We start from the raw sequence: 19,729 nt of genomic DNA, 5'->3' as shown, positions 1-19,729 counted from the left end.
CACACACACACACACACACTTGCCCTAACCTCCAGTCTAAATAACAGACCTTCTTAACCACAGGGATCTAATTGTAGCACCGCTCCTCACTGTGTGTGTGTGTGTGTGTTTGTATGTGGGTGTGTGACAATCTGCTCTCTAATCATGTGTGTGTGTGTCTGTGTGTGTGTGTGTGTGTGTATGTGTGTCGGTGGTTAGTTGTCTTTACCCAGTGAGGGACAGGGGGCGACAACAAAATGGTTACCCCAGGAATAGCACACACTCTGTGTTGGGGTCACATGAGTGGAAATGAGGGAAGAAGGCAAAATACTGTAGGTTTATGTTGGATAAAACCCAATATGACCACATTTAAGACCTTAAAGTCACTGAGTGTGACCACGTACAGTAGGTCCAGTGTCAGTCTTACACACGTCTTGTTTTTTTATTCCCATTTCTTGTTTTATGACTTTTTATGACGTTTTAAGCCTCTCTGTTTTTATGCTGCTGAGCTGAAGGCCGATTTTCACCTTGGTGGACAACAAAGTTCTATTCCATTCACAGTGTGGTTTGGATTGTGACGTCAAGCCGGTGCAGAACTGTTTGCTTCAGTAGCAGCTCTGCGTCTTTGTTTGTGATTTCCAGCGTAAACAAACCATTTATTTCCCTCTGTGTGAGTACGTGTATGAGGCATAAACACTCACCGTATCAGGACTAGGAGTCCTCATGGAGACCAAAACCTGGTCCTATAATGCGGCAAACACCTAATTTCTGAGACACTTGTAAATTAATCTGTTTATTTAAAGTGTGGTTAGCTTAAGCTTAGCTTAGATAAGAAGAATAGGCATGCAAACCTGTTTCTGTGTGTCTTTGGTAGGATGTGTGGACCAATTATCAAACAAACCTATCTTTGTGAGGACATTTTGGCTGGTCCACACAACTTTAACAGGATTAACCAGGATTAAAACCTGGTTTTAGGGTTAGGGGTAGAGGGGTAGGGTATTTATATCTTTATGAGGACATTTTGTCAGGGCCCCACAACTTTAAGGGGCTTCTTCGGGGTTAAGACCTGGTTTTAGGGGTTTGAAAAGTTAGGTTTAGGGTAAGGGTTAAGGTTAAGGTAAGGGGCGAGAGAATGCATTATGTCACTGAAGTGTCCTCACTAAGATATAAAAATAAGTTTCTGCATGTGTGTGTGTGCGTGCGTGTCTCACTAAGGGATAAATATTTGGGCCATTAATCAACTGTCGCTCTGGAACAGTGTTGTCTTGTTCTCTGTCTGGCTGGTTAATATCCACACACACACACACACACACACACACACTGTAATTCCTCCTGTCAGGCTTCCTGTATTCGTTCTGTGATAAATCCACTTTACGACCGTTAATGATAACTTTTATCTCGCGGCCGTGGAGCGCAAAGCTTTCGTCTCCCTGAGCTGAGACACCTTACCTTTCTGACACCTTAAACATATTTAAAGTGTTTTGATTTTTTTTTTTAGGTTTACAGCCTTAATAAAAGAGTGGAAAACAGAACATTTAGCACATTTCACAATGTTTGTGACATAATCTTGACATTTTAGTCAGCGTTGAATAAATGTCGAGTCCCTCGGCCGCATTATTTCTTAAAAAGAAGACATTTTTATGTATTTGACACTGTTAAAATGTTAAAATATTATATTTTTGCCGAGTATTAATCCAGTATGTCGGCAAAAAAATATGCAGAATAATGCACGGTGATGAAAAGACAGTGAGGTCAGAGCCTGAGTTATACTCTAACAATTTTATTAGAGCCTTAGTGGGGCTTTTCTTCATAATTTGCGTTTTTATGTTAAAAAAATTAAATTTCTCAGTTCTACAAAGATCCTAAAAGTTATTTTAGAACCATCAAATAATGATAAAGCTTAGTTTTTAAACATATCCGAGTAAATTTGTGTCTCTGCATGTGTCTAAAAACAAAGTACTTGAAATTGTCTGCAGATCTGAAGATAAGTCGCATGTTTTGGGGGACATTTGAGGACGGTGATTAAATCTGCGTCCTGCTGTGCAGCTGGACTTTGTCTCTTAAAAAAAGATTTCTATCTGTTTTTTTTATATTTTCTCCAGCTGTGCTTTATCACAAACTGCCTTTTATTGTCAGCTTTGAAATATTTTTATTACAGCTTTCAAATCCGTCTCCATCAAAGTGTCCGAACGTTCTAAAAAAAAAAAGACTAATGACGTCGTTTTTTGTCCAACTGAAGTATTTCGAGTTAATGATCCGGCTGCTGGTGTAGTTCATGATTTTGGCCACTAGATGGTGCTGAGAGATTAGACTCTTGTCCTCCAGCTGCAGGTGAATTAACCAGCATCTTCTTCTTTATTCTTGTTTCTCCTTCTCCACAGATGGAGCAGTTGTCAGATGAGGAGGTGGAGGTCAGGGAGGAAGAGGATGAGGAAGAGGAGGACAGCGACAAGGAAGACCAGGACCTGGACAAGATGTTTGGAGCCTGGCTGGGAGAGCTGGACAAGCTCACACAGGTGGACGTCCCAGCAGATAATGTGCCAGATATTTTTAATAATGAATGAGTGAATGAGTGATTTGCAAGATTTAACTTAAAGGTCCAGTGTGTAAAATTAAAGTGAAATGTTTTTTTCATTGGTTGAAATTATACTTATATATATATATATAATATAACTATAATATAACTTAAAATTATCTTACTTTCATAGACTGCCATAGAGATTATTTTCATAATCGAATAAATTGGAGATTAGTTTCTCGATTAATCTGGTACCCAAATCTAGAAATTATGATGTATTTCAATCATAATAATTCAGTTTTAATTATTTCTTTGTCAAATGGAGCAAAGAAACCGGAAACTATTAATATTTAAGAAGCTGAAAAAGCTGATTTTTTTTTTTTTTGGAAAAAAACACTAAAAACTATTAAACTATTATTTTTGTTGCCAACATTTAAAAAGGTTTATATTTTTACTGTGTCCATTAAAAGACATTTCTGTCTCACCTCATCAGCCTTCATTGTAAGTTTAAGTGTAAAATCTCTGTTGCTTTGACACATTTTTGTTTCACATTTATTAGATTTCTTCTTTAAATCCATTTCCTCTCCGCCTGTGTCCTCTCAGAGTCTGGATGACGGTCGCCCGGAGCAGCCTCCTCAGCAGAAAGCTCCTCTCAGACAGGAGACCAACATGGCCAACTTCTCCTACAGATTCTCCATCTACAACATCAACGGTCAGACACACACACACACACACACACTTTACCTCGCTCCATCCCGCGTTGTCCAGTTTGTCTCATGTTGGTTTGACGTCGCTCCGTCTGCAGAGGCGTTAAATCAGGGCGAGAACGTGGATCTGGACGCTCTCATGGCCGACCTCTGCTCCATCGAACAGGAACTCAGCACTGTCAACGCCAAGCCGAACAGCGCCGGCAGTTTGGCTCGCCTGGGGCTGACCGACACCAAGGTACACACTCTCATCCCCTCAACTGATGAAATCTGCACCCCCCTGATCTTCAGAATATGTTTCCTCACCTTTAGACGGCCTTTTCTGCTCGGAAAATGTAAGTTTATAAACGTCTCACCTTCCCTTACACCAAAGTCCATAGAGGAAATCAGCGATTTTACATCACAGCACACAAGAGCATTTAATTCATTTCTGTCTCCATCAGTAACTCCAAATATGTTTTTTTGTGATTTCAGTGTTTGATATCATTTGTATAGATTCACCAAAGTGACATAAACTTATCACACAAGGCAGCAGCAGACCTGCAGCTGCTGTGTCCCTGTGAGCTAAAAACACTGATTTTCTTTATGGAATTTGGTGCAGAAGAGCGAGCAAGTTAACAAACGTCAGTTTCCAGCTGAAAAAGGCCGTCTGATGGTAAAATGATGCAGCACATAATATTCCTAAGATGTTCTAGACTTAAGGAGGAGTAGATTTAATTCGATGAACCCTTATGTTAAGTGGCTAAAATCCATTTGTCTCGCCGTCCGTCTCAGGTGCGTCAGAAGCCTCCCGCAGGCCGCAGTGGCAGGCAGCAGCCAGCAGGGAGCGGCAGCAACGGCGGCAGTGGAGCTGGCAGCAGCAATAACAGCGTGAGCGGCGGCGGGGGCAGCAGCGGCGCCAGCAGCAGCAGCAGCAGCACCAGGGCGTCGCCTGCCGGCACAATCAGAGCTCCCGCCGGGAATCATGGGAGACCGGCGCTGGCCTCTAACTTCAGCCTGGACGACATCACTGCACAGCTGGAGAAGGTGTGTTATTTATCAAATATCACCTGCTGGTTATTTTACTCTTTTAATGAGATGATTTGACCCGGGTTAGGCTGGTTAAGGTTAAGGGTTAGAGGTAGGGTAAGACTAAGGGAGTAAGGGTTAAGGTTAAGACAAATTAAGTCTTGATAATAGAGGTAGACTAATGAATTTGGCAGATTTTGCCATTCTTTTTTATTGTTTTTATTGTTATTTAACCTTTATTTTACGACTGACATTTAAAAAAAAGTATTTAATATTAAGTTGTGACATTGTTTTCCTCCAAAATACACACTTGCAGTTTAGTGCAGATCCAAAATGCCAAATACATGTTTATTTAAGTTAAGTACCTTTGTGTATTGATAGTTATTACTGTCATATTGTGTCACATGAAGCAGAAAATATTATAGTATGTATATATAATATGCATAGTCTTTATATGTCCTATGTTTTTGGCTGCTCTGATTTATGAAGATTGGTATCAGCCTTAAAAAAACAACACATAATAATCATATTTAATTGACAGTATATGGTGAAATAATGTTTATAAGTTGGTAAGTTATGGGAGTGTTGCAAAAATCAAACCATAACAATCTGTTTAAGAGATCCAAAAGAAATTAAAAGATTAAATTTAAATTAAAACAGGTTAAAAAATGATAATCTGTAGCTGTTAACAACAAAATGCCTTCAGATTACTGTGGGCGTGACCAGAGTGACTCTGAAACACTGATTCCTCCTTAGTGCTTCGATTTACATTGTCACAGCAGCAAAGACAGTTAAGGTGAAGGTAATAAATAATAAACATGTATTTTCACATCAGTGAATGTACAACACAGAGAGATTATGACTTAAAATATACAGTATAGATGTTGCGTAATCCAATTATTTACAGCCGGAACTTGACAGATCTTTACGTGCGATTTCCTACTGTGTCCCCGTCCCTCAGGCGTCTCTCAGCATGGACGAAGCTGCTCGTCAAACCTCGTCTCACTCCCTCAGCTCCGCCTCCACGTACACGTCGGCCACGATGCGGCGACCGGGGACCTCGCAGCGGCAGCATCGGCGCACGGGGTCGGTCGGCACGGTCAGCGAACACGAGGTAAAACTGTTTAAATTTGAGTTTTTGGTTTTTATTCTTTTTACAGTTAAATGTAACATATAACTTCACATAATCCCGCTCCTCTCTTTTTATTTTCTCTCTCTCAGGCGCGTTCCATCGTCCACTCGTCTCGCTCCTCCGTCACGTCGGCGTCCGGCGTCTCCGTGAACTCCGCCTCGTCCATGGACTCGCTGGACAGCGTCCTGCGCTCCAGTGATTCTGACGGTCAGCAGGTGTCGCTGCAGGCCGAGGGCGCTCGTCCAGGTCATCACAGCACAGAGGTAAACAGTGTGATCATGTGACCACTACAGTCTCTGCTCTACATGATGCTGTCTGTGAAGGTGTGGACTCTTAAGGGGTTTTCTTTTTAAATAAGATAAAAATAAATGTATACCCTTTAACACCGAGCGTATGCACGTAACCATAATTACCAAACGGTTTCTGAAAGCTGAGAAGTTGCACGTCAAAGCCAATGCGTGTGGTTATTACGGTTATTGCACTCACACTGTTGCGAATCAGCGTCTTTGTCGCCAAAGAGGAGAGAGTTGGACACTGAGACAAAGGCTCAAACAAATGTTATTGTAAATATGTATTTTATTCGTTTAAATTTCAAATTTAACATGCAAAATCTAGTGTCCTTGTACAACTACATACTACATTTTAGCATGCAGTTAATTGTAAATAACTGCCAGATATTGAAAGTTATTCTGGAAAAATGGGCAAAAGCACTAAGTTACAGTTACATTTTCTGGCCTAGATGTTTAAAGGGTTAAGTTTTGTTTGATGACTGACTTTTATTGTATTTTTTTAGTTTATGTATTTATATTATTGTGTATTTATTTATTCATTTACTCCTTATTTTATTTATTTATTCAATCATTCATTCATTCATTAATTTCTCTATAATTTAGTCTTTTTATTACTATTAAAACATTAAAACAACTTTTACATTGCTATATTGTCACAGACTTTAAAATCGCACACCTTAAGCATCAACCTGACATCTTTGGACACTAATACTGAACTCCCCTTAATTATTAAATGGTAATTATCAGCCAGTGTTTATAATCTCTTGATAATCTGATTAAAATGATAGCAGGCAGAGTGTAATCCCAGTCTGGGGACAGGTGTGGATGACGTGGAGCCAGTCTAAACACATACAGTACTGTAAATGTACTGCTGCTTCAGTTCTACAGGAAGTCCAGCAGGGACCCGGGACCCGGGACCACAGTGAACACAGACATCATGAGATCACGGCTGATTTCTTTGTTGTAAATAACAGAAAATAGCAAACTAGGAACCAGAACTGTGGCCTGGGGATGGTTGTTATAATGTTTAACTGCAGCTGTGGTTCTGACAGTTTCTGCTGCTTCAGGCTCAGTCCTCACAAACTGTCTCATGATCAAAAACCTCTCACTTGTTCTGTCCCAGAAACGACAGTTACATTCACTACTGAGAAAAAGATATAAACCCTTAACAATGTAAACAGTTCACTAAGTCTTTTTAGTGTCTGATTCTGGGGGTTGTGGAGGGAATTTAACATTATCCCTTTTTAACCTTTTAACCATAGCCAGTTACTGTCTAACTTTAGCCTAACCACAATCCAAATCTTAGCCCTTAAATTAACCAGTTACTCAGAAATGAGGCCTCATTAGGACCAGGTTTTGGTCTCCATGACGACTACAGGTCCTGACAGTTTTTGCATTTTTGCAGTGAAGGAATTAAAGATTATAGGATAATGAGTCAGCACATGAAGGAATTGGGAAAAGAGAGTTATGGAAACTAAAAGGGCATCATTTTTTAATTTATTCTTTATTCTTCTTTATCTTACTGCACAGACTAGGAGACAAGAATGAGGTCAGAAGAGAACAGAGAGAAATAGAAGAAGAGAGGGATCAGCTCAGTGGAAACTAGGACTACTGCAGCTCTGAAAGCAGTGAAATAAAGAACAAGACTCACTAAATCCTCACTGAGTCGTGAAAGAACCAGCAAGAAAGGATACATGTGGGGTTGATCTGCACACATTTGTTTCTTAATACAGTTAAATTTGTGTCATTTAGGTAAAAGTTTTCAAGGGTTAGGTCACAAAATATGTCACAAATGAACTCACACTGTCTCTCTCTGTGACATCATGATTACTGTGTCCTCGTGGGGACAAAAACACACACACAAACTAGTTTTTTAAACAAACAGAGGGTTATTCCCACCCTTGACCTCAACCATAACCAGTGGATGACGTAACCTAACCCTAATCCTTACCCTAAACCGTATTCTAACCCTAACCCTAAAACCTGGTCTTAACCCAGAAAAAGCCCTTTAAAGATAGTTTTTTTGGACCTCACAAAGATATACTGTACATACAAGCACACACACACTTGGCCAAAGGGAAAATCTGAATGTGATGAAATCTGTGTGCGTGTTCGACCTAAATATTATTTTTAATCTGTGGTTATCATGAGAGAACTAATGCTTTCTACAACATGGTTTCTAGTGATTGAAACCCATGAGCACACACACACACACACAGGTTTTTAAGACACTGCATCACCTAAACAAAGCCTGATATTTAACCATAACTAGTTAATGTCTAACCTTAAAGGAAATATTCAGAGTTACAGACATTCTAGGTCTATTTTCAGATAATAATAACAACAGCAGTGCGCGGGGCATTAGCATTAGCGCCGAAAACCAAACCACTGTCAGGCTCAAAACAACATTTCACTTCTGTGGTAGAGAGGAGAAAGCAGAGAGGGTTCCAAAGCGTCCAGAACTTTGTAAGTGTACACACAGATTCTATAGAAGCCAGTACTTTACCCGAGGTTGTCTTACTGTGACGCCGTCTTCAAAGTCCGTAAAAGTGGACTGCGATTGACTGTTTTTTGTCTCCACGCAAAGCTAATGCGCGTTTTAGCTCTTTCAGTCAAAATTGTGTAATTTTCCTCAAAAATCATCTAATTGACGTAATTGTGACACGGACACAAAATATGAACTCGTTTTTATCCAAAAATAGACCAAGAATGTCTGTAACTCCTGCTTTTTTCCTTAGATATTTCATATCTAGCTCTAAACACAAGCTAGTTCCTTTAGAAATGAGGTTCTGCCTCATTAGGACCAGGTTTTAGGTCAGTGTTTATGACAGAAAATAAGTGAACAAAAAGAAAAATATTACCCCAGTACACACACACAGACTTGTTTTTATATCTTTAGTGAGGACGCATCATAGACATAATGCATTTCCTATAGCCCCTTACCCTAACTTTGACCATCACAATTTAACTTAATCCTAACATAAACTTTATTTAATCTTTCATTTTTAAAATTTTAATTCTAACCCCAAAAACCAGGTCTTTACCCTGAAAATGGCCCCTTAAAGTTGTGAGGATGAGCTACAAAAACATGTATTTAAACACACAATCACAGACTAGAGTCTCTTTACTCGACGTCAGTCTGCAGCGTCTCTGAACCCTCAGGACAAACTGCTGCATGTGCACGTCTGCGGGATTATTTTACACAAATCTCTCTCTGAGCCTCACATTTGGCCGCCGTCCTACTGTGGACTTCCATTCACATCGTCAGCAAATGCTGCAAGAGGAGGGATGCGATGAATAATTAAGCAGAGTAAATAAATAATAAAAAACAATCCGTCTGGTTTCCTGTTGGCCCTGGAGTTCACATCCTGTCTCGCTCTTCATTAAAAAAAGTGAAGCTGTTTTACTTGAATCATTCAACTTTAATTTATCTGAGATAGGTTAAAGATGAAATATGAAGCATTTCTGCGTTAAAATATCTAAAAATTATTATGTATTTTGTTAAATATGTTCTTTAAATCCATAGAAATCTATATTTTCTGTTCAAGTCATCGACTGTTTTACCTTTTATGTTTTAAAAAAAGTAATACACTTTACTGTTACACATAGTTAGTACTAGTTTGTTGTGTTTTGTTTGATCCGTCTCAAATAAGCACAAAACAACAGGGAAACCAAACCAAGCAAGAGTTCCTATGATTCCATGCTGTGTCCCAATGTCATCAAACTAGGTCTTTTCATTTAATTGTTTTCATTTTGAGCCAATTTGATAGCAGTAAATATTATATCCCATGTATTTTTAGTAAATGACTGTAAATTAAAGTCTGTTTGACTGTAAATAGGACAATCATTGACAAAATGGACGTCATGTTCTCCTGAAGAAGACGTGAAACTAGCGTTTGAGACCATTAATTCCCCAGAAAAATGTTTTTTTGACTAAATAAATCAAGGAAAAAGAACCTCATTTTCTCATACATGCAAACTTGCGTTTGTTACAAACTATGGAGTCGCCCCCTGATGGCCATTCAAGAGAATTCTGGCTTTTACAAACAGTATAAGGTCAGTTTGGTCTGGTTTTTATTGTGGTTTCTTCCTGTACATAAACATTTTAGTATACATTTGTGTGTTAAAAGGGCTACTCACGGACTTACGGTGTCACGGCAGCTTTTTATTTCGATGATTTTTTCTCTACATTTGTTGATGAATGTGCATTAAAATGTTTATTTTCTTGTTGTATAACTACATCGCTGTTACAGTTACGTGTTCATGATGTGTACAGGTTTGATTTTATTCCCTGCTGCTGACCTCTGCTTCACCACACAGCTACTACTAAACCAATACATCATCCAATCAGTCAATCAGTCAATCAATCAAAGCAGATTAATTCACTGAGACTCTGTCTTTCTGTCTCTCTCTGTCTTTTTTTAAAGCACTCCTATCTGGACAGGGAAACCTCTCTGATTCTGAGAAACATAGCAGGAAAACCCTCCCACCTGCTGACAAAGGTGACACCTCGTTCACTACTGCATGCCTCACCCTCTCCTCCTCTCCTCTCCTCTCTCCTCTTCTCTCGCATGTCACCCTCTACTCTCCCACTTTTACTTGCTGCTGAGGTTCGTTTAGGATTTTTTTTTAAAAACCTGGGTGAAGCCGTTAAAAAAGGCGATTAATACCATTCCAACTTCCTGTGGTGTTTGTTTGTTTTTACCTGTGCATGAATTGTGATGTCATGGATTTATTGGAAAAAGAAAAACAGCAACACCAACTTTTGAGCACTGTCCCAAGTTTTAGAAAATAAGGATTGGTAAAAAGAAAAACATGAATACTAGAGCTGCGACTAACGATTATATTCATCATCCATTATTCGAGAATTGGTTTGGTCCAGAAAATGACGATCAGTGTTTTTCAAACCTGGAAATGATGATGTTTCTCAAATGTCTTATTTTTGTCCACAAACTTAAATGATTTATTTTGAAATTTGGAAATATTCACCTTTAAATATTCACGTCCTCTGTGATCTAGACATTGTTTCTTTGTATTGAAAAACAAACAAACATATCCAGGTTCAGGTAAGTGAGACAGTCCACGCTTCTGTGTCTGCCTTCATCGCTGTAGGGTGAAAAATTCAACACATTTTTACAGCTTATAGTTTGTTCTCTGACCTTCATTCAAGGATGAATTGATAAGATTGTATGGTCAAAGGTCAAAGTTGTTGTGACTGTGACATCTCAGGAACTTCACTTAAAGAAATGGTGATAGAATCATAGGTTGAACATTTTGCTCCTTACAAATCGTGTGTTCAAACTTCCTAAAGGGGAATTTTCAGTTTGCAGAGTTTACAAGAAATTCCTTTTCAAATTTGGCACAAATATTCTCTTTAAATCACTTAAATCTCTTAAAAATGGCACAGTGAACCTATTGGTGCGTCTGCTTAGCATCGTCACGTTGTTGTGTTTGTTTGACGAGTGTTTGGAGCTCAGCTTAGTTATAGTAATGGAGATTAGTCGTTAATCTCGCCGATCACTGACACCGATCAGTGCAGATAATGGGACTATAGTTAGTAATAGTTCCAGTTGCTGTTGTTGTTGTTGTTGGATTTCCTTTTATTCTTCCATCTGATAGAACATAACAGTCATGGTTTTGTGTCTGTTTTAAATAAAACTGCCCACATTTATCAATTTCCTGGGAACAAACATAATAAATACTGTAAGTAACGATCATCAAATTCATGGTATAAAAATAAAAAAAATAAAAACGGACAACTTTAAATCACGAAGGTGGTGGAACTTTCGTGGTTTTAGTCTTATTAACAAATAAAGTAAAACACACTTAAACATGAAATATATTAAATCAATTTCAGGAGAATTTGTTGAATTTCTCTGCGTCTTACACATGAACGTTCTGTTAAATCTGGCTCTTTGAAAACCTGTGAATGAGGCTTTTTTTTACGACTAAGAGCAGAGTTTTATTCATCTGTGTGTGTTTTGAAAATGAGGCATTAGAGAGTAAATATATAAAGCCGGCTTTTTCCTCCCTGATTGGATCACGGGTAAAGAGCCAGGATTTGATTGGATGATGAAGCAGTTGAGGGTTGGTTTTATTGGATGGTCGAGGAATGTGCCAGATCTGCAGAGGAGGATAATCTCAGAGAGAGAGAGAGGGTGATTCCCTGTAGTATCACACACACACACACACAGGCAATAATCTTTCTTCCCTCTTAATGACTGCACACGGAAACATAAATCATCTGTTGCCATGTTCTCGTTCCTCTTTCGCTTCATAAAAGAGGTTTTAAAAAAAAGAAGAAAAAAAGGTCTAATGGAGTTTTGAAGCTGTAGTACGTAACTTTAAAAAAATAATAATAATATTAACAAATGTCAGTTACATTCAAACCCTTCATTTGTCTCATTGAGTTCACACAATCCTGATTAAGACGTGACGAGTAAAGCAAACCGCAAACAGATTGACGTCTGAAAGCACAAAGAAGCTTCCATGAAATCTTCCACAAAGTGAATTCTACTGATAAATAAAAACCGAGGCAGAATAATAACGTCAACAACAACAAATTGTCATCAAAAAACAAAGCTTTTAATTTGAAATTAATGAGTATATCACACACATCTGAGTGTGTCAGGTTTTTACACACACACACACACACACGAGTCTGAGTCCAACGGAATGTCATCAGATTAATGTTTTACTTCTCCGATCCATTTATATCAAGTCAGAGCAGCTGCTGTTGGCTTCAAATCCAGATTTTTTTACCACCATGGATTAAGACCGCTACACTTATTCTGACTCCACTGATTCGTGGCATGAAGAGCACAAAAAAAAACGGGATTTTGTTTAAATTTGTTGTCCCAGATTAGAGGAGCTTGTGTAGGATGGAGGAGGAGGAGGAGAAGGAGGGGTCTGGAGATTCCAGGCGGATTATGAGCCATTGGGGCCGTTGAATTCCTGCAGCAGTGATTAGGCTGAGGGTGCAATTATCTGCACTCATCAATGTGTGTACCAATAAAACATAAAAACCTATCTTTGTGGGGACATTTTGTCTGGGCCCCATGACTTTTAAGGGCTTTTTCAGGGTTAAGACCATGATTTTAGGGTTAGAATTGGGATTAAGGCGACTTTCGGTCAATCTATTGATTTTATTTTGCTGTAATAAATAAATACATAGCGCTAAAAATAATAGGATATTTAAAAGTAAGTGGGGGAGGGAAGTAAGAATTTTGTGGTAAGGGCTTAGGAAATACATTATATCAATGTTATGACCTCACTACGGTATAAAATCGAGTTTGTGTGTGTACTTGTATTTTTCTTTGTGAGGTTCAAAAGGGCTTTTTAAAGGGCTTTTTATGGTTAAGGTAAGGGTAAGGGACTAGAGAATTGTGAATTATGTTAATATTATGTCCTCAGTAGGCAATAAAAGCAAGTGTGTGTGTGTGTGTGTTCTTGTATTTGTAGCCTCTGTAGGACTTGTTCTGGCCTAAACACTGACCTTGTCAGGACCTTGTTTATTCAACTTTTTTAAAAGATTAATTTATTAAGGCACTGAGATACGTGTTTTATTCAAGTTAAGCAATTGCGGTTGTTATTTGAGAAGCTGAAAGTAAAGAAAGAGAATTGGTATTAATCTGTAAATTGGAGGCATCATACATTCTGATTTCTGAAGATTACAGCAGCCACTGAAAAACCCACGTGGGTCAAATTCTCGCATGTATGTGTGAAATGTAACATATGATATGAGCGTGTGTGTGTGTGTGTGTGTGTGTGTCTCTGTGTCACTGACACCTCAGCAGTAACTGCAGAACACCCACACACTTTCTCTTTCTTCACACACACACACACACACACACACACACACACACACACACAGCTGGCCCACTTCTGCTGCCTCCCCGCGAGTCGTCGTCTCATCCCTCCGCGCTCTGTTCACGAGCCTACGGCGGCTCAGGAAGGACACATTCCTTACGACTTCAAAGGCAGCATCAGCAGCAGCGGCTAAATTTAGCGTCTCTGTAATGTAGGTCAGGAGAATCGAGAGGAGAGAAATGTTTATGCCGTAAGATGGAAGTGATGCTGACGACATTTGTACGAGGCACAGAGAACTCCCCCGTCCTCTCGACTGAAGTGGACGTTTTTATGAAGATGAAATGAAAATTAAAAGCCAAAATTCAGACCAAAGGAAATGAGAAAAGACAGAATTTTAGTCAATTAGAGGATAGGATTATGATATATTAAGTCATTTTATGGATATATATATATATATATATATATATATATACATATATATAAAATGACTTAATATATCATAATCCTATATATATATATATATATGTATGTAAGAAAAGAAAAGAATACCTTTATATTACCATTGTGTAAGAAAATTTAAATGACTTTGACTTGGGCTACATTTGCAATAATAGACGCACTAGTAATAAAAGAAGTAAAGCGATGGAGAAAATATACATTTTATGATGAAAAATTAACTATTAAGCTATAAAAATGTATAACTGTGAAAATATAGATGAATGAATATATATACAGTGTGTAAAAATACAAATATAAAAGGTGTGTGTTTCTAAGATGCTAAAATTAGTGGGTTTTATATGCATAACAGTGATAAGGTGACATAAAAAGTCACAATTAAACTTTAGAATTTAAACATTATATATACTACATACAGTATATATATATATATATATATATATATATTATCCTTGTCCAGAAAGAAAGCAACATTAGATTGCATTTGACAACGTCTTACATCACAACTGTGACTTGTAAAAAAACAAAATACACAGACCACAAAAAACACACAACAGACAGCAATTGTAAAACATTTTATTAAATAATAACGTGCTAATATAAAGGAGACCGCGTCCTGTCTTTAGATGAAGCTGTTTTCAAAGATTCTTTAACAGATTAGCTGAGCTGTCGTAACCTGCGACGTTTTAATATCTGAAAACCAGAAATGAAAAAAGTGACGCTGAAGATGCAGAAAACACAAAAGAGCCGTGATGAAACACACACATACACACACCCGCATTTTTGTATTTTTAGCACTTTTTTTCCACCTTTTGTTCAAACCCTAAAAGCATTTTTACGTAACAACGTTTGTCAAATTTAATCCTCTTGTTTTTTGTCAGATTTCCACATTTAATTATTATTTTTTTAGCCTCATTAAACAGTTATTATGTAACTTTTCACTGAAAACACTGGAATTAAATTGTTTGTTTCGTTGTGAGGACATTCTTATCTTTAAAGGGTTTTTTCGGGTGGGGGTGAAGACTTGGGTTTAGGATTAGGATTAGAATTGGTTTTAGGTTAAGGGTTGTTAGTTGTGATGGTTAAGGTTAGGGTAAGGGTCTGAGGAATCCATTAAGTCTATGCGGGTCCTTACTATGAATGTGTGCGTGTTCTTGTGTGTATGTGTCTCTGTGAGGACCAGAAAAACGAATAAACCATAAGGAGTGAGGACATTTAGTCTGGTCCTAGGATTTTATGGGGATTAAGACCTGGTTTTAGGGTAATTGTTAGAATTAAGTTCATGTCATGTGTGTGCACGTGTGTGTGTATGTGTGTGTACATAAGGGGTTTCCGATAAGGAGATTGGCTCTTAATCTCTTCATGGTCATCATCTTCATTTCCTTCAGCACTTTTGCTCATTCACAGTTTGTCTCCTCGTCTCTGTGTGTGTGTGTGTGTGTGTGTGTGTTTAAGTGGACTGATGTTAAAGTAGAGCGCCTCCACCAGGACACACACACACACACACACAGACTGGGAAAAAAGAAAAATGGCTGAGGGTTGTGGAGCGATGAAGTGAGATGAGGACAAAATGGATAAGAGAGGAGGAGTAGAGAGCCTGTGAGGAGCAGGAGGAGAATATGAGAGCTTGAGATAAAGACATCAGTGCCTCTGTATGGAAGTTAGCAGAGCATCAGCAGCAGCAGCAGCAGAGTAATGCCCCTCCCCCACCTCCATCCATCTCTCTCCTCTCATTCCCTCTGTCTCTCTCTGGCAGGAAGGATGTGAGTGGACGAGGTCGCGTCTTCTCTTCTTCTTTCTTTTTTTTTTAATCACGCTGCTTCTCAGCAAATCAAAGCTGTCAGTGAGTGAGTCAGTGAGTCAGCGTGTGGAGGTAAACAGGTGCTGCTGCACTAACCAGGTGACCGCTTCCTCAGGGTTTCTACTCGGCGCTCTGTGGACCTGTTTTTCTTCTTCTTTCATCTCCTCCTCCTCCAGCATTTGGACTATTTTATATTCTTTCTAAATGAAAAAAAAAGGACTCATACATGTTGGAAACAGTTAAGTTCTCATCCTTGCAATAGAAGACAGAGCGGTCACATCTTATAACTATATATATCTATATTGCAATCGCGATATTTGTACTTTCATTCATCCCCGTAGTTCGTCGGCTGCAGATTTGCATGCGTGGGAATTTTTTTTTTTTAATAATCCACCGACGTGTAGCATCTGTAGCGTTAATCTCATTCTCCTGCTGCAGCCACAGTGACATACTGACACGACGGCGATGACGAAGAGGAGGAGAAGGAGTAGGAGGAGTAGTATGAGGGGTTTTACGCCGCTCACCGCACTTGTGTGACGAGTTCTCGTTCTTTGGGATCTTTGGCTTCGCCGTCTTCGTGGGACTAACTTTGAACTTTCACGTCAGATCATCGTTAGTGTGACTCAATAAAAAATTATTATTATAATAATAATAATAATAATAAAGGTCTAGATTAAGAAGGAGCAAAGACACTGGGACTTTTTTGTGGTTTTGGTTTGAAGCAGAGCAGACACAGACGCGTCAGCTGCGTGAGAAAAACAAAACAAAAACATGAATTCCTGTTGGAAGAATCAGGTGAGAAGACGAGTCCGTGAGGAAAGTGTCTGTCAGTGATGTCAGTTTGTGTCGACTGATTGTGTGTTTATTCCTGTGTGTGTGTGTGTGTGTGTGTGTGTGTGTGTGTGTAGGAGGAGCAGGGCGCCAAGCTGAAGGCGGAAAATATCCGAGTGGCCCTGGAGAAGATAAAGGAGGCGCAGGTGAAGAAGGTGAGTCTGGTTCTCACACACACACACACACACACACACACACACACAGTCTTGAGTAAAAGTACAAGTATGTTACCAGAAAATGACTTTGGTAGAAGGTGACTTTTTTATAATATTATTGTTTTAGACGTAAGTTTTGAACCTAAAAGTAAAAGAATTAAAAAAGGTCTATATGTGTCTTTGAGCAGGACACCTAACCTAGAGAAGCTCTATATAAATACAGACCATAATATCAATTCTTCTTCTTCTGATTATATTTCATAGTAACAAAGAGAGTTAGAGGAAATGTGGAGTGAAAGTAAAAGTTGCTTGAAATATAATTGACAAAGTAAAGTACAGATATGTGCATTTTGTATTTAAGTACAGTAACAAAGTATTTGTACTTTGTTACATTTTACACACACACACACATAGGGTGAGAAAGGGGAAAGAGACCCACTGTTCATGTGAGTGTGTGTCTGGCACGTGTCCAGTGGACTCAGTTTTCTGGGTCAGGTCAGTGTTACTCCACAGTGAGGAGCTCTGGTCAATAACAGCTGGGGTCAACACACACACACACACACACTCATGCAGAGAGAGAGAGAGAGAGAGAGAGCACTCAGCATAATGACCCTCACAAGTTAAGTCCCAATCTGTCAGAGAGAAGGAGAGACGGGATTGAAAATCTGGATTTACTGTGTGTACACACACACACACACTGTGCAGCTACCTGTGTGTGTGTACTTTATATCTGCGTGAGGTCTGAAAATAATGTCAAAAACTGTCTTTATGGGGACATTTTGTCTGGTCCTCACAAATGAAAAGGGTTTTCTCAGGGTCAAAACCTGAGAATGCATGATGTCAATGATGTGTCCTAAGATATAAGATATAAAATCTGACGTACTTAACATAAAAAGTGTCTCGTCTTGTCTTTCTTTCTTCTTTCCTTCCTCCACAGTTGGTGATTCGTGTTCATTTGTCAGACGAGAGCTCAAAGACGATGATGGTGGACGAGAGACAGACTGTCAGACAGGTATGTCCACTGGGTCACTTCTGTCGCCCCCTTGAGGAATTCGTATAACACTTATATCATCAAACTGTTGAATGTCGGCGCGGGGGGGGGGATAATTAGTGGGACAGTCCTCTTTATGAAGCCTTTTGTGGACGAATCTTGGTGTTCTCGGTCATACTTGTTGTGTAACTAAAAACTAATACTTTGTTTACATTTAAACGTTACATTTTATAACGTTTATAACGGCCATTTTATTAGGTACACAGGTGGCACCTTGTGAGGTCTTCTGCTGCTACAAGTTAAAGTGTTGAACTTAGGCAAAGTCAATGTTTAAAGTCACTTAAATGACTTTTCTTTCCATTTTTCGATGCTATTGATAATGAGAGTGTTTACATTGTTATTTCAGGGTGGGTTAAAAATGTCGATTTTACTCGTGCAATACAATAATCAATACACCATACTTCTTCTTGTCTCCTCATGGTGGCGCTGCTCACACAGACCTTATGCACTTTGTTCTCTATGTTGTGAATAAATAGACAGATTCAGTCAGACAGATATCGTGATGTATCGCTACGTGCTTGTCTTGCAATATATTGATTATCACAGAATCGTGATATTATTAGTATCGCGGACCATGTATCGCGTATCATATTGTGAGGTAGACTACCCTGTGACTCTCACTATTATTGTTAGTGGTACTTCTGTTTACACTTTACTAGAAATCAACTAATTCTTCTTCTTCTTCTTCTTCTTCTTCTTCTTCTTCTTCTTCTTTTTCTAGGTTCTGGACAGTTTGCTGGAGAAATCTCACTGTGGCTACAGTCCAGACTGGTCACTGGTAGAAACCATCAATGAGCTGCAGATGGGTGAGCGTGGACATAAACTAAACTAACTCAATCCTTGATTCCATGATGGAAACTTGAGGTTTTACAGCTACATGTGGACATAATTAAAGCTGGGATAGACGGACAGAAACTGACAGACACAGACATTGTGTTGCTTTTATTGTCCAATAAAAGCAATCTTGTCCAGTGTTATTAGTTTCCTCTGGACAGACATATACCTGCAGCCAATAGGAGGAGCTCTCTGCCCTTTTGCTGTAAACAGAAGCCATTCTTTCCTCATATCACTTGATTTACATGATGCTGAAATATGATTATGGAATCATTGATCAGTAACAACACAAATATGTTGCCTACCACAGCTTTAAATGATCAATAATCAAGAAAATGACTTAGTGTCAGATCTCATCTATAACATCTATAACACTCTATACTCTGATTAAGTGACACTGCATATACTCCATAGTATGGTCCCGTATATGCAATACAGCATAGTATAGTATGTAATGTACTTAAGTATTGATGTGTTACATGTCAACTCTATGCATTATTTAAGTACACATTGTTTCCTAGCAACAGAATCATCTCAATGAGAAGTTACAGTCACAAACTAAACAGTGTAACCGGAGCCAGTCATGCAGGTGTTTGAGTGCATGAGGGAATGTGACGAGTAGAGACTGTGAGACAGAGCAGATACTACACACACGCACACACACGCACACACACGCACACACACTCTCTTCTGGTCGTGTGTGTGTTTATTCGCATGCACTCATTTAACGCTGCTGCTGCTGCTGCTGCTGCTGCTGCTGCTGCTGCTGCTGCTGCTGCTGCTGCTGCTGCTGCTGCTGCTGCTGCTGCTGCTGCAGTGATGCGTGTGATCTGACCTACATCTTCAGGGCTTCTGCTGAGCAGCCGCTCAGCATCAGTGTGTGAGACAGAGAGAGAGACAGAGAGAGGGAGAAAGTGAAGTGCAGCTCAATCTGCCGCGTTAAATTCAGCCAAAACCTGAGATTAAACCTCTTCCTCATTTCCACAAACTTAATCTGCACGAGTTTCTAAAAACCTGGGCTGAAGACGAGGACTTGACCTTTGTGAAGATTTAAATTGGCCACTGTGTTGAACAAACACACACACACACACACACACACACACACAGACACAGACCAGTGACACTAGCAGCAGCTCAGTGTGTCACTATGCCCTATAG

The 19,729-nt window shown here is 39.1% G+C and overlaps 1 protein-coding gene across 3 annotated transcripts in view; it reads left to right on the top strand.

The window, feature by feature from the left end:
• Positions 1–19,729, top strand: part of LOC131447777 (ras-associated and pleckstrin homology domains-containing protein 1-like) — a 71,276-nt gene that overhangs the window by 33,176 nt on the left and 18,371 nt on the right. For 2 of the 3 annotated variants that reach the window (XM_058619827.1, XM_058619819.1), the window contains 10 exons: positions 2,361–2,495; positions 3,101–3,209; positions 3,303–3,442; positions 3,979–4,230; positions 5,174–5,326; positions 5,434–5,607; positions 10,062–10,136; positions 16,609–16,686; positions 17,624–17,698; positions 18,459–18,543. In XM_058619827.1, coding sequence (XP_058475810.1) covers positions 2,361–2,495; positions 3,101–3,209; positions 3,303–3,442; positions 3,979–4,230; positions 5,174–5,326; positions 5,434–5,607; positions 10,062–10,136; positions 16,609–16,686; positions 17,624–17,698; positions 18,459–18,543 — 1,276 coding nt within the window. The remainder of the gene's footprint in view (positions 1–2,360; positions 2,496–3,100; positions 3,210–3,302; positions 3,443–3,978; positions 4,231–5,173; positions 5,327–5,433; positions 5,608–10,061; positions 10,137–16,608; positions 16,687–17,623; positions 17,699–18,458; positions 18,544–19,729) is intronic. The other variant, XM_058619835.1, reaches the window with a different exon arrangement.

Source organism: Solea solea, chromosome 2, assembly GCF_958295425.1.
Source record: "Solea solea chromosome 2, fSolSol10.1, whole genome shotgun sequence".
Taxonomy (NCBI): Eukaryota; Metazoa; Chordata; class Actinopteri; order Pleuronectiformes; family Soleidae; genus Solea; species Solea solea.
The sequence above is the reverse complement of the archived record's forward strand: the minus strand, read 5'-3'. Positions and strand labels throughout refer to the sequence as shown.